General features: G+C 40.6%; 1 protein-coding gene across 2 annotated transcripts; it reads left to right on the top strand.

The window, feature by feature from the left end:
• The first annotated feature begins 480 nt into the window (after window positions 1-480).
• Window positions 481-11,098, top strand: LOC139937533 (uncharacterized). 2 transcript variants are annotated; one of them, XM_071932729.1, is made up of 9 exons: window positions 481-1,165; window positions 2,068-2,160; window positions 2,345-2,439; window positions 3,254-3,463; window positions 4,676-5,126; window positions 6,104-6,216; window positions 6,402-6,525; window positions 7,001-7,086; window positions 7,729-11,098. In XM_071932729.1, the coding sequence occupies exons 1-9, from the start codon at window positions 870-872 to the stop codon at window positions 8,247-8,249; spliced, it is 1,989 nt and encodes a 662-aa protein (XP_071788830.1). In that variant the 5' UTR covers window positions 481-869; the 3' UTR covers window positions 8,250-11,098. The 2 variants fall into 2 exon arrangements, with proteins under 2 accessions (XP_071788830.1, XP_071788829.1); XM_071932728.1 differs by having other exon boundaries at window positions 6,348-6,525.
• The last annotated feature ends 4,556 nt before the right edge of the window (window positions 11,099-15,654 follow it).

Below are 15,654 nucleotides of genomic sequence, written 5' to 3'. Positions count from 1 at the left end.
AGAGTGAAACACACGTCACTCTTTACATTTCGAGTTGTCCCTCATATGACTCTTTAAAAGAGTGGTGATTATTTCATTCTTTTAGAGGGGTTTCACTCCAGGACAGAAAAATCCCTCAAAAAGATGCAAACTTCAATCTAAAGAGTGGAAGACCACTCGATAAAGAGCTGTCCCTCATATAGCTCTTCAAAGAGTGCCTTTTCACTCATTTGCATTTAGAGAGCACCCACACCATTTCGCTTCACTCTCGCTCAGTCAAGAGGTTACATAACAACAAGTACATGTACTTATATAGGCATCCATATTCATAATATTATCCACAGCCTTTTCGTTCATTGTAAATGAGTTTACATGTACGTCATTTGAGAATAATGCAGGGCTGAGTCATGTTACACAATGGAGAGCATCAATAAAGAGACTTCTATACCGTGCTCATTGAAGCGGTGTTTCTGACATCATTCCGAAAGTGATACCACTGCAATATACACGCTGACGAAGGATGACTGTGCTGGTACTAAGTCGACCTTGTTTCTCTAAACCCTGTTGTTATAAACCCCAGTAAAGCAATAGACGTGTGTGCATTGATAATATCCAGTCAAGAAGTTCATTTTTGAATTTGTTTTAAAGAAAACAGAGTGCTTTGTAATTGCTGCTCCGGTTTCAACGCGGACCATCCAACTGCCGTCACAAGAAAAACTACTCACAGCCAACTTCTGGATTTGGGAATAATGCAATAGGCGGATAGTTTGCATAGAAGTGCAGTCAGTCATAAAATAGATATTAGTGAAGTTGTGTTGTCGAATTTCTGTGAACTGCTTCGGCGTGTGAAATGTTATTGAGGAAGTTGTGGAAATAGACCTACATTAAAAATGGTGGCGAATGTGCAGTTGGACGGAAGGAATCCTCGTTTCAAAAGAACATGCATTTGTAATGGGATGACAACAAACATTGGCGGGACAACTCGTCATCGTATCATGGGGGATTACATCAGCAACACTTCTTCTACTTGGACTTTGTGTTTGATTGCCATCGTATTATTTGTGATGTTTCCTGCCCTGTGTGATTCCGTGTTGGTTATTAATGATAATGGTGGTTTTGGTGCAATATGGCGTGATAACAGCTTCAATCTTGATCTAGATGGTGCTAATGTGTGCAGTAGGACCAGGTAACTAAAATCACTTTCTGTTGAAACCCCCCTTATAAAAATACATGTACGTCACCTAAAAATGATAAATACTTATACTTATTTCCGATTTTATCATTTCAATGGACTTCTTTGAACTGTTTATAGCATTTCTCCCTCCATGTTTATAGGTACACTTAAAATTAAAAATTGTCTAAACCCGTAGGCCTATACACACGCATTATGCAACCCGTACGCATGCCTTTGTCAATAAACCAAAACAGCAATAAATCTCTCTCTTTTAAACAATGCTTTCACGTTTGTAAACGTGAATTGCTCCATATTCAATAACTTTTTCTATAGTCATGATGAAATAGGATGGATTTTAGCTGAAATATACTTCCGTGAATCCGTGTTGTTTTTCTTCCTTGCAAATCAGTAAGTGAAAACCGATGCCGAAGAGGAAAGGGTCTGTCCCTTTTTGTACATTTAGTTTACTTAATATTGTTATCATTAATTTATACTCATTATACGTGTTTCAATTGACATACTATCTTCTGTTTCTAGATCAGGTTGACCGGAAACAAGTCAAAAAAAGCTGCTTCGAAGTTTCGCGTCATTTTTACCCATTTCTGTGTCAGTATGACCCGTTTCTGGATCAGTTTGACTCATAATCCGATTCATATACTAACCCAAAAATGGGTCAGGTCCAAGACGTGGGACAATAAGAGTATTCATACTGTCAAATCCCGATCCCCTTGGGGAGCGAGTCTACGAGAAACTCAACTTATCTCAACCTCGTTCTTCTCACATACTCCTTGCTCTTTACACAGAGAAGCTTAATCCATGTTCTTTGTTTAATACCCGTGAAAATTGTTCAATTCTCTTTCAAATCAATTGAATGTGGTTGATGTAAATAACGTTGATGTCATCTTGTTTATCAGCTTGAGGTTGGCTACTTCCCTTCTGAGTTCAGCTAATGAAGTAACGAGCATGTGCAATTCCATATACTCCCCGGCAACCTGCTCTGCACTGAGGTAAATTCATTTCTACTCGTCATTCCCACATTTGTTAATTTAGACCAGTTTTACTTAATTTTTTGCTTTGCGGAGAGATTTGCTAAGCAGTATTTTCTGCTTTAACAGCTTCATGCAATTGGGCCCAGAGTGATAGATTAATACTCGATCGAGCCCAAATAACTAGATTGTTGATTTTTCACAGGTCTAGTATTATCAGTACTGATGAGCTGTACCTACCTTTGGTAAACTACACGTGTTGTGATGGGTTTCTCCTGGAGGGCAACGCTTGTCCGAACGGTATAATAATAATAATAATAATTGTGGCTTCTTATATAGCGCACATGTCCGTCACTCAGTGACGCTCCTGGCGCTGTAACACAGTATTTCCTGCAAGATGTGGGACTGTTTTTGAATTATGAGACCTAATTCTTATAGCACCATGTAATGTTTTACAAGGTGCTGTGGCGCAATTTGCTGCCGATCGGACCAGGAACACCGGGGCGAACCCCTTCTCTTTTCGATAAGTGCACTGGGTTCTTTTACATGCGTTACATAACACATGGGACCAACGGTTTAACGTCCCATCCGAAGGACGAAGCAATGGTGAAGTGTCTTGCTTAAGGACACAAGTGTCACGGCTGGGGATTCGAACCCACACTCTGCTGATCAGAAACACCAGAGTTTGAATTCGGTGCTCTTAACCGCTCGGCCATGACACTTCCACATGTGTCTTAGTGCTTTTTACGCTGAAAGTAATAATTACTTGTTCCTTTGTGTATGAAGAACGGCTTTGTTCTGGTCTCAACCATTGTGTTTTAATCGGTAATTTTGTTTCTAAATCTTAGAGTTATGTTTGGGTTTGCAAATTATTCAGATTGTCCAGAAGCGCCTATATACATTACTTTCCAACTTTGAACGGACATGTCCGTTCAAAATGAAACTAATGTTTCGGAGACTATTCGGGGACTAAGTTTACTATTTATTGTAGTTTCTTCCTGATGTTTGAGCTTTTTAATGTAAGTAAATAATTTCTCTAAACAGTCCCGCACTGCCATATGCAATATTCAAATAGTTTATTTGTTAAATTCCTAATATTTTTCTTTACCTGCAGTTTGCCCATCTAACACCTTTGGCCGAGACTGTTCGTCGAGTTGCAACTGTCAGAACGGCGCTACCTGCAACGCGAAGAACGGTACGTGCCACTGCGGGCCGGGCTGGAGGGGTCCACACTGCGAGCTCACCTGCCCGCCTGGTCGATACGGGGACGGCTGTCAAGATGTGTGTGAGTGCCAGAACGGTGGGTCTTGCAACCGAACCTCAGGTATGTTCATATTATTTTGTTGTACGACGTGTCACGGCCGAGCAGTTTAAGGGGTTTGATACCTCTTGTAGATCAAGTTTTTGGCCATGACGCGAATGAAGATGGATGTAATATAATTTACCTGTAAAAGTTTCAGCTTCATTATAGCTTAAGAGAAAAAAGCTTTGGAGCGCCATGAATGTCAACAATGCTATTACTTATTTATTTTTAATTGTACACATTAATGTTGTCTATCTTTTTGATAAGCAGTGCGTATGATGGTGCGATCCTTTGTGCATTTTAATGTATTGTTTTATATTGGTTAATTTATATTTCCATGTGTCTTGCTTTAATTGGATGTGTTTTTTACACGAATGTAATTATTTTTTCTCCCGAACCATCTTAAATTGTTGGTGTTGTTATTTTCCTGACATGATTTCAACTGCAGTATGAATTATGTAATCGTGTGTGCCTATATAGCATGCATTAATTTATTGTGTTTTGTTAATTTCTATATTTGTGTATACCTTTGCTTTGTGATGTGTATTATAATTGTGTAACTGTTCTCCTTATATTCGTCATAATATGATATGTGTACTTTTGTTTTACTCTGAGTTTCCTAGTGTAGGCCTACTCACCGTTTTGCCTAAATTTAAAAGAACTGCAAAATCCCCCCTTGTTTCAGTTTTAGTTTCTAAACAAAATATCGACTTGTGAGTTGAAATACCTCAACCATAATTTTCTCATTTATTTTCTCAGAAGGAACTTGTTTTATGTCTTCATATTCTTCTTTTCCGAAATTATTGTAGGCCTATGTTGACTTTATTTTACAATAAACAGGTTTAAGTTTGTGATGAGTAATGTTATACTGCTCCTTTTTATTCTTCTTTTCTGAAATTAATGTAGGCCTATATGTCTGACTTTTAATACTTCTCCTTCTTTTGACAAATGATTATTCAGTCTAGTCTAGTTCAGATCAGTTCAGTTCAGTTCAGTACAACATTTATTTTCAATTCCTCAATCAGTATGACTACAATGTTTGTAAAGTGATACACAAAATGTAGGAAATTGGGGGCAACATTGACAAAGTACACACAGCTTGTAAATTAATGAATTTTTAATAAATTTAAAGCGTAAAGTAAACTTTGACGCAATTTAATATTGTGATTATGATATTTTTATTCCAATAACTATTAAATTATCGTTCTATCTATCTGTTATCCTATAAAACAGGTTTATGTCTATGTCAGAGCGGTTTTGCCGGTGATAAATGCGAGGTTAATTGCCGTAGATCTGCGTCTACGATAACCGGCTGTTCCGATGACTTTCACTGCGAGAGATGTGAGAATGTTTCTACCGACCGTGGGGTGTGCGATCCCTTACTCGGTAGCTGCGTGTGCGCCGATGGCTGGCAGGGGCGGTTCTGCGCCCACTCATGCAATGGCTCCACCCACGGTAGATTTTGCCTCGACGGGTGTGATTGCGAGAATTCGGACCTCTGCTGGCCCGTGGACGGCCGGTGCGAGTGCCGCCCGGGATGGACGGGAGATAGGTGCGACAAGGAGTGCCCGAACGGGTCATTTGGGGCGGGATGTCTCCGGTCGTGTTCGTGTCCAGACGGGGCTGTATGTGATCACGTACACGGTGGATGTGGCAGTTGCCCTGCTGGTTGGAATGGACATGTGTAAGTACTACGCAGATATTCTGCTGGTAACAATAGTTTTTTTCAAATGCACAAAGTTGAACCGCCCGAAATACTTTAATATTTCGTATGCTTATTCGGCAAACTGCAGGCCTGAACATCACGGAGGCAACGACGGCATTTGCCTCCATGCCCCCTAGTCATTGCATCGGTGCCCTTGAAATGCTTAAGTAGAAACGTCCTCCGGTCCGCATAGGGTGCCCTTTAACGATGAGTCCCCCTTCCCTTTCAAAATTGCCGTGGGGCCCCTGCCCTTTCAAAAACAAAGCAAAAAGGCTTGAAACTGTTCCTTAACAAAGATTATCAACTTTATATGTAGTGTTGAACTCAAATTGCATCGTGCACATTGAGCTAGATTTAAGTTAAAACCATGTGTATTGCAAGAATACCAGGCACTTGCACGTATTTTTCTCAGATGACACTGTGATAGCGCCCTCGTGTGTTTATCATTATTTTTGTTTCAATCTTTAAAGGAACACGTTGCCTTGGATCGGTCGCGTTGGTCTTTGAAAAGCGTTTGTAACCGTTTGTTATAAAATGCATATCATTAGAAAGATATTTTAAAAGTAGAAAATAATGATCCACACAAGTATTACTCGAATTTGCGTGGTTTTCCTTTTACCTCGTCGACTAACAAGGTCGGCCATTTATGGGAGTCAAATTTTGGACTCCCATAGGTCATTTATGGGAGTCAATTTTTTTACCCATATGGCTGACCGTGTTAGTTAGCAAAATAAAACGAAAACCACGCAATTCCGAGGCAAATCTGTGTGGATCATTGCATTCTACGTTTACAACATCTTTCTAACCATACGCATTTTAACAAATGGTTACAAACGCTTTTCAAAGACCAACTCGACCGATCCAAGGCATCGTATTCCTTTAATAACAAAGTATATCTGCCTTACATTTATTAAAAGGCGACATGACGATGTTTGGAATAAATGTTGTTTCTTTAGGTGTGCATTGCCGTGTATAGATGACGAGTGGGGTCCTGACTGTACGCAGGATTGTGGTTGTTCAGACGACCAAGACTGTGAGCCCATAAGTGGGCGCTGTTTCAACCCGGATGGTAAGATAATTAATAAGAGACAGTGTTTTGTTATTTCCAGCTTTGGATTTAATCAAGTTGTATCTAATGTAATCTAACCAAGACATACCAGTATACGACTAAACAAAATTACTATCTTTGTTGGTTTTCAGAATACCAAACTGTGTACCCGAACCCCGATACCGTTACTACTGTTGCCGGGTCAGGCGGTCCGTCGACGAATCCCAGTAGCATTGTCATCATTGCTGCGTCAACCGGTGTTGCAGTAGCTGTGGTTGCCATTGTCATCGCGATAGTAGTAACCATGAAACGTCGAAAGAAACGCACATCGTAAGTAACCACTTATTAGACTCTGGGCATAATTCGATTGGTACCAAAAGTTAACTATTACCTATCCAAAGTCCACTTCTGGATGTAAAAGCTGAGGTGAAGACTAGGTGTGCGTGAAACAGGTGGAAAGTTGTGCTTAGAAAATAAGTGCAAGTAAAAACAACACTAGTTGAAACTAATGGTAGTATGTGTGCCCTGAAGACGGTCACCGATGGAGCGGTGATGTCGTCTCATGCAGGCAACGAGCCAGGCATTTTCTAAATATGTTTGAAAAAAAACACCTTGTAAACAAAGGCATCATATTGCATTCGTGTACCTATGTACTGTAGGTAAACATTCTTTGTATTAGTAGTTGGTTAAGATGGCAATTTCGGGCACATGTCTTACACTGGACAACCAAATGAACTTTCGACTTTGACATTCCTTATAATGTGTTGTTCTTTCTGTTTCTTTTCTTGTTTTCTCTCACTTTTAGAGTACAGAATCCCCGCCTTTCATTGGTCAATGGAGCCGCAGTCCAGAATGGTTCTGCGACGTCGAATCTAAACGAACGCTATTCTGGTAGGAACTATTCACTGTTGCATCTATCTATTGTTTATGATATGTTGGAAGTGAACACAAAATTCAACAAGTTTTTGCAAATGGATGTTTTTTTTACTTCATTATTCTATTGTCACTTCTTTGACCAATATTGAGTTCAGATTGAATATGTTATGCATTTAATATAAAAGGATACACCAATTGAGGATACTCTGGTCTTGACAATGAGCCATTTGCGTGTTAGATTTGAATAATGTCTGGTACAATGACGAACTTGATCACAAGTTACAGTTGCGATATCACATGTTTAGGGGCAAAGGCTTACCCGAACCATTTGACATAGCAACTGTCTCTATAGTCTGAGGACTTCAAATGCAAGCTGTACATTGCGACTTAGCAAGTCATCGTATACCAGACTGTATTCAAATCTAACTCGCAAACGGCTGATTACCAAAGGTGTCCAGCAGCCGATTTCAAGAAGCGACAGGATTATCCCTATCCCGAGTTGGGACGAGTAACTAGTCCTAACTAAAGGATTGATATTAAGACTCATACGTTTCAGTGCAAGGCTGGGGCTCGTCCTGAGTCCTACGGAATAGTTTGGAGAAATGTACGGTTGTGCCTGTAACTAATAATGTATGTTCGATATTTATTCCCCCACAGGACCATCGCCACCTCCGCGAGATCCTTCCACTCTACCGCCCTCAAGGAATACCTCGGAGAGAGATTCCCACAGGTACGAATACATCCCAGGGACTCATCGTCCCAACTCCTACCTGGATATATACGAAGACAGTAGTCAGATCGACAACCATCTGTACCAACCAGGCAATTCGGGTTACGAGGTACCCTCCCCGAACGGAACCCTGGAGAGGGCGCTAGAACGCCAACAGAACCCCAGGCGCTCGCAGAGTCGAGTCGCCAACCCCCTCTACGGTGGGAACGCTGGGTATGAGGTACCCACACCTACCTTAGAGAGAAGGTCAGACGGTGGACTGAACCCCCGGCAGTCACAGAGTCGAGTCGCCAACCCCCTCTACGGCGAGAACGCTGGGTATGAGGTGCCCACCCCAAATGGTACCCTAGAGAGGGCAGTAGACGACCGTGCTGATGATGGGGATTACACCTACATGACAGCTCCCTCATCACGTACGGATGATACCTACACAGATCTGACGATGTGAGAGAAATTGAGGTGGGAATTTCACTGAGGTGGCATCCGAGATTCGGCGGCCTTTTCTTGGTCTATGCAGGTCTGATACTTCACGGAGGCAACGAAGTTGATTGCCTCCAAGCCCCCTGGTCATTTCCTTAGTGCCCTTGAAATGCTCCAGTACAAATTTACTCATAGGGTGCCCTTTACTAAAGAAGAACATGCCAAGGTGCCCTTGCCCTTTCAAAAATGAAGCATATAGGCCCTATATGCTTGTCAATGGCTATCGATAGCCATATCTGAAACCATGATCGGATAGAGGGTGGCTGGCTATACTTTCCATGTTATACAAAAGTGAATGAGGGAAACATGCAGCACAGCCCCTCTTATATATATTGGACTGACTATATAGTGTTTGTGTTCAGCTGACATTGGCGCTGTACTGCCCTCACCATTTCGGCTTCTTTGTCTGTTTCATACCCGCTTTCCGGAAAGTTGTTGGCACATCCAGAAGGTGATTTTGAACGGCATTGAACTATTTGTTCTCCAGTGATTGTCTTTGGCGCCCTCATGCGATCGACCATGACCATTTCGAACTCGGTCGTCGTTCAAATTTGGCTTTCTTGACACACGGTCATAATTATGTTTCCCGAAATTTGGAACTTCCACAAGAGTTTTTAATGACAGTTTGAACTATTTGTTTTTGCGCCCTCTTGCGACCGAACATCGCCAATTCGAACCCAGGTGTATTTCGGATTTAGGTCTGTTATACACGGTTATGTTGCTTTTTATTCTGAAATGTAAGGGAGTAGTGTACATATTGTATTGTGTTGGACAAACTATCAAGTCCGGCTTAAAGCGTCTTTCGAATTTGTTTTCCGGAGCCCTTAATTGGACCTTGCACATAAAGTCTAAGAATGCACAGACAGCGTTTTGTGCTTTAAAAAAATGGAATCGATAACATAAAGGCATGATTTGTAATGTAGCTATGTTGAAAATATTGTCAATCTTTGCCTTGTACTAAAAAAGAGAGCTGGATAGCAACATTCTTCTTGCTATAATCTAAAAAGATCGCTTTGAGCATCCGTGCTTTATCATAGCGTGGGTGCACCCGTTGTGGGTGTGTGCTGAATGCGGTAAAACCACATCCCACTATTCAACTACACCCTAAACAAGAATTTTGTACAATTTCATTAGCCCATCTTGAGTGAAATAAACGTCTACCAACAGTCGGACAGTAGACTTGTCCCCTGTTTGTATCCTTCAAAACCATGGAGTTTATTGGATACAATGATTTCATTAAATAAACGTGCAGTGATGTAAGTTTTCTATATCTGTGTTTTGATTGGTATGAGGTGATGTGGGTACAGGACCAATCAAAACACGGATATGAAAATAAATAAATAAATTATACAAGCTTACATTCAGAACGGGGATTAACGCAGGTCGGAGGCCAATCTTTGGCGTAAAGTGTGACGTATGTTTAGGCTTATATGGACAGAAGTTCATTCCAGAAGTTTCTATCATTCTGATGCAATGATGTTTAGAAGACAGCGACGTAAGCAGTTCGTGCATCAAATGAACGAATTGTGGAGTTTATGAAACATGGGTTTTTAATAGTAAAGAAGTTCAATTGCAATCTATCATTTGTTATAGGTCTATTATTGTTGTTATACATACATCAAATAATATTTTTGCTGATTGGCATAGCAAGGTATAGGAAATGATTTTTTTATTTTATACTGTATACCAAAAAAATAATTATGCACAGTTGTCAGTATGGTTATAATAAGTTTAATTGTGTATGGATTATACACTATATTATAGACTTTTATGATGATAAACAGATTTAATCCTCTATGTTGAAAATAATATAATTTATTTCATTGTCTTTCATGTACCTTGTGTTAAAGGTATACCAAGACCTTTATGGGAAACGTGTACGATTTCCCTTGTGGTAAAGGCATATCATGGACCTTGTTGTATAGGTCTACCATGGACCTTGTGGTATCTACCATGGACTGCGTGGTTAAGGTCTACAATGTGACTTGTAGTAAAGGTCTAACACATACCTTGTGGTAAAGGTCTACCATGTACCTTGTGGTAAAGGTCTACCATATGGACCATGTTGTAGGAGGTTTACCATGAACCTGGTGGTATCTACCATGGACTGCGTAGTGACTTGCGGTCTAACTTGTAGGTCCCTACCTTACGGTAAAGGTCTAGTGAATATGTTGTGTTCAAAGGTCTACCCCACACCTTGTGGTAAAGATATATCATGTATATTTTGTAAAGGTTTAAAATGTACCTGTGGTGAAGGCCTAAAATGAAACTTGTGGTAATGGTCTACCACACTCTTAAAACTAAAGAGTTGAATCCAACACTTGCATGTGTTCGGTGAGTGACTACACTTTGAAAGTGTTGGATCCAGCATTTTATATGTTAAATCCAGCATTTTAAAGTAGTCTGTCAACAAGTTAAGTGCCAGTTTAACGTTTAAAAAGCTGATCCAACAATTCAAAGGAATTGTTTTGAGAAATGTTGAAATAACACTTAAATTGTTGAATTAACCCTTTTTGCGTCGGATTAAAAATTTAAAATGCTAGATTTAACCAACAAAATGCTGGATTCAACACTTTCAAAGTGTAGTCACTCACCGAACACATGCAAGTGTTGGATTCAACTCTTTAGTTTTAAGAGTGCATGTACTTTGTGTTAAAGGTCTACCAAGGTCTCATTTTATTATTGTTGTTCAAGTACACAAAGATAAACATGTATTGATTGTTTGTTTAGTTGTAGTATTATTATTGTTTGATAATTTTTTATTTCTTTAACAGAAAAGGGCGAATTTTATATTATTATCATTTACGACAAATTATGTTCCACTAAAAAAAAAAAAAATAAAGATGAAACGATTATATCATATTGGTCCAAGGTGCCAGGCAAATATTTTTTTTAAATCGATTTATAAATAAATTCCCCATTGAAAACCACTACGAGAGTGGGCAAATTTCGCAGTGCAGACAAAAATTGCTATCCGGGGACGAAATGAGAGGATCTTTAAGCGGTTGCGCAGTGGCGTTTTCGTTCGCCAGTACGTCTTCATTCGGCGGGGCGCCTTGTTCTCCTTGCAAGCTGTACTGGGTTGCTTCTTTTCCAGCTTTAAAGCCATGGGACACTTTCGGTAAACAGTGTTGTCTAAAGGCCCACACTTAGTTTATCACAACTTACATATAACATAAAAAACCTGTGAAAATTTAGGCTCAATCGGTCATCGGAGTCGGGAGAAAATAACGGGAAAATCCACCCTTGTTTCCGCACGTTTCGCCGTGTCATGACATGTGTTTAAAATAAATCCGTAACTCTCGATATCAAGAATTGATTACTGTTTTAATGTTTTCTCAAAAAGTAAAGCATTTCATGAAATAATAATTCAAGAGATGTCTTTCACCATTACCTTCTGTAAACCGTGTAAGTTATTTGTAAATCTGTGGGGGGGGGGGGGGGTTCTGTTCCGAAAGTGTCCAATGGCTTTAAAAGACTATATAGTTATGGGGATTGTCCGGCTTATTTGTCCATCCAAGGTCAGTGTCATGCTCAATGTTAAACCAAATGGCCCTGTTTTAAATAGGATTTCCTCGTAAAGAGATAAAGGCATGGTGACATTATTCAGAAAGTCCCTCTCAGATATATTTTGTGGGGTTTTAGGCCAATGTGACGGGGAAATCGTTTTGACCTTTAAATTTTTGTCAGTTTTGTCTTGCAGTTCGAAGGTTGGTCAACAATTGTGTCCGTTGTTGTTGAATACATAAACAATGAAGAAGTTTTGACTTCAGTTGCGTTATTTATTTTAATTGTATGGGATTGACACCGTGATAGCTTCTTATAATGGACTTTCACTGTAACTCGAAAGCCCAAAGATACCTGTGTAGATCGGAAAACATTTGGTGCGAACTCAATGTAAATGGATTACGAACCTTATGCACATTGCATCCCCTTAACATTGGAGTTTAAAATATTCTGTCTCTGCTGTGAGGGAGGAATAAAACTAAAAGTACCCAGCTGTCAAGATTTGAAATGTTGTTTACAGCCACATGCCTGATTTGTTATACAAGAAGAAGGAAGAGTAAAGGTCTTTGAGGACAGGTATGACATTTCGAAGATGCTTGGTAATTGAAATCGAAAGCAGTGTAAAACTATGGTTGACATCAGTGAATGAAAACCACTGTGTTCAAAGTTATGTTTGGGGGAAATCGAGTAGTGGGTAACAGGACGGACTTGACATAATCAGCGTACTAAGGGGATGTCGAGAGAGGGGTAAACAAGGCCAAATGTCATGTCCGAGATGTGCTACCGTGGAGCTCTAAATTAGGCCATGTGAGTTTCCCTCCTTGTCTCCTAGCGACTGTATAGGCTGTTCTGATTGGTCAATGCTACAATCTGTGTATTGTAATAGACTGCGCTAATTGGACAGTATCCGGAGAGGTATGAATTATAGAGTTATGGGGAAGAGAAGGGAAGTATAGATAGCCCAGGTGTCTCCTTTGTGGTGTCCTGCTTCAACTTCCAATTTCCAAGGTGATCACAGGTGCGTGAAAACGGTCTGTAAAAGCCGAGCTGGCTAACATGGCTTATATGACTCGTCCCCATTGAGGACAATGTGGATTTTTTAGGTAGAAACATTATAGCATTATATCAAGGTGCATGAAAACGGTTTGAAAAGGCCGAGCTGGCTAATATGGCTAAATACGACTCGTCCTCATTTGGGGGAATGTGACTTATCTACATAGGAACCTTAATTCGAAACTGAGTTCGGCTTATATCTCACCTAAAGGGCCGAGCTGGCTTGCAGCACTCGCCCTTAATTAAAGAGGATATGATTTGACTATAACGACAGAGCTGGCCAACTACCTATCCCAAATGTAAGACGATATTAGACGATTCTTTCTACGAATGGTCTTAACCACAGGCCGGGCTGCATTCCATACCTCGTCCTCTGTCAAATGCTATGTGCATTTTCGCCATAAAGTTTACCAAAGAATGACGTCCCTTGCAAAACTTCGACAGATGGGGTCTCACATTTCTCATTCATTTTTTTAAGTTACCTCATTGAAAAGGAATTAGCAACAGTTTTAAAAATGTTGCGTGTGCACCAACTTCGAAGGCGTTTTCAAAGGTCTAGGTTGAAATTAGAAAGCTCCGAACACCCACGACGTATCGGTATGTTATATGTTATCTACTCAAAATAAGTTCTTAATTCGTACAAGTTCGTCACTTCCTCTACTTATTGGTCTTTTTACACGTTTAGTTTCTACCAACTACCGTCGACGCGGAACGAGCGATGATAGATCATGGCTTCAAGTCCAACCTTGGGATTTCAAAACGACTTGAGACGAGTCTAGACGCCATAAATTGGTCCCATAAAAATCCTCAAGAGTTTGGGTGTCTATATTCTTAACTCATTAGAGATCCATGCGCTATTTTTTCAGCTTAAGTATGGACTCTGATTGAGTGCCTGTTGTACCGTAAGCAATTTGCATGATGCAAAGTTTGTTTTAAAAAGCCGTTTTTTTTTATAACAGCCCTGGTCTGAACATCTGACTTCACACTTCGAGGCTCGTGAATTACGCCAGAGATTGGCCTCGAGCCTGCGTCAATATTCTGACGGTAACGTGGTACGGATGTACCGTTGACCCCACAATCATTTCGCAGTCAAATTCTACGTACAAGTTTACACATAAAACATCATTATATGAATGTACATGTATAATGCATGTAGGTTGTGTCCACTGATGTCGCTGGTTCTGTACACCCAATACCTTCCTAACGTTGTCACCAATATACTGGATCTGTATTACCAATAATTGTCCTCACGTTATATCAAATATATCGCTGGTTCTGTAAAGCCAATAGGCAACATGTACTAACGTTGCATCCAATGAAATCGCTGGTTCAGTAAAACCAATACCTGTCCTACAGGGGACCAGACTATATAAACGCCCCAGTCAAGGATAGTCTGGCGACGGTGAGGTGGATACCTGACGTCACTGATTCCCAAGGTGCGTCATGTAATAACTCCCACAGTGCCCCATGTCCGAACACCGTGCTTAGTCACGGGTCGTTCTCGGTGTGGACCACGGTGGGGGATCAGGAGATAGATCAACGGGGGAAATTGCGGCTAAAGGATGCTTCTTCAGATAAATTTAGACGACCAGACCGCGGTTAAATAACACAAGCTTTGGGCTTCTGACAGGGTTACCATTTACTATGGGAATCACTTTTAGTGCTTAACAGCGTTTAGCATCAAATAAGCCGAGTGTCCTTATCACTCAATAGAGCATGCCTCCGTAATCACTCAATATGCCACACCATTTACAAGGGGTGGATTTGGGGTCGCGACCCCTTCACAGCAGAGTGGCCACAGGAGGGGGTGAGGGCACGTCCCCACACAATTTTTCAGTGCCCCCCCCCCCCAGGTGCCCCTACGAGAAAATTCCAGATACATGGTGCATTGAAAAAAGGGGTGAAACGTGCCCCCTCCCCCACCCCATTAATCAGCAAGGAATAGGACCCGAATATGTGTCAAAATTATCCAGTACTGCGTCAATATGACGTAGAGTCCGAGTTCAAATTCCCTTTTTTTTTTACAACTCTCCGGGTAAGCCTCACTCGGAAATGGGTCAGGCTCCTGTAGGACTCGAAGTCCGGGTCAATTCTGACATGTGAATGTTTAGAACGAAGGGTTGTGCACTGGAAGATATTAGCTATCTTCAAGAATCAGAAGACAGACCAATTGGAATCCAAACTGTGTGTTTGATCATGTTGCCTTCGTGGTTTTCTTTTCGTGCCTTTCACCTTTGTGGATCCCGGTTCGAAACCTACCTCCTGGATGGATCCTTGCATGTGGATTGGGTTTTTTAGGCTCTCTGATTGCGTATTATGTTTTCCCGAAGTTGTGGTTTTTCTGAAAACTAAAACTGAACATTCTTTTCATTTTCTATCCTTCCTGTTCTTGACGCAGGTTGTGCTGTTGGATGTGTGACCAGTGGCTTTGGTGAACATCCAATCACGGGTACAATTTTTTATAACAAGACACCAAATCATACAACAGCATACTGAACAATTCTTTGCTTTCTTTCTTGTATTTGACGAAACTGAAGCACTTTTTATTTATCATTGACGAATTGATATTATACATAAAATTTAGTTTACTTAGTACATCATTGTTTTTTCAAAATGTTGTTAATAAAACGGACACCAACAAAATTGTATACCCAGTGCCTGCGCACATTGTGACCCTCATTTCCCCATTCCATTTCGTTTTTTCGATCTGCAGTGTTGTAAAATTAAAGGAACACGTTGCCTTGGATCGGTCGAGTTGGTCTTGGAAAGCGTTTGAAAGCGTTTGTTATGAAATGCAAATGTTTAGATAGATA

This window comes from Asterias amurensis, chromosome 5, assembly GCF_032118995.1.
Source record: "Asterias amurensis chromosome 5, ASM3211899v1".
NCBI lineage: Eukaryota > Metazoa > Echinodermata > Asteroidea > Forcipulatida > Asteriidae > Asterias > Asterias amurensis.
The sequence above is the reverse complement of the archived record's forward strand: the minus strand, read 5'-3'. Positions and strand labels throughout refer to the sequence as shown.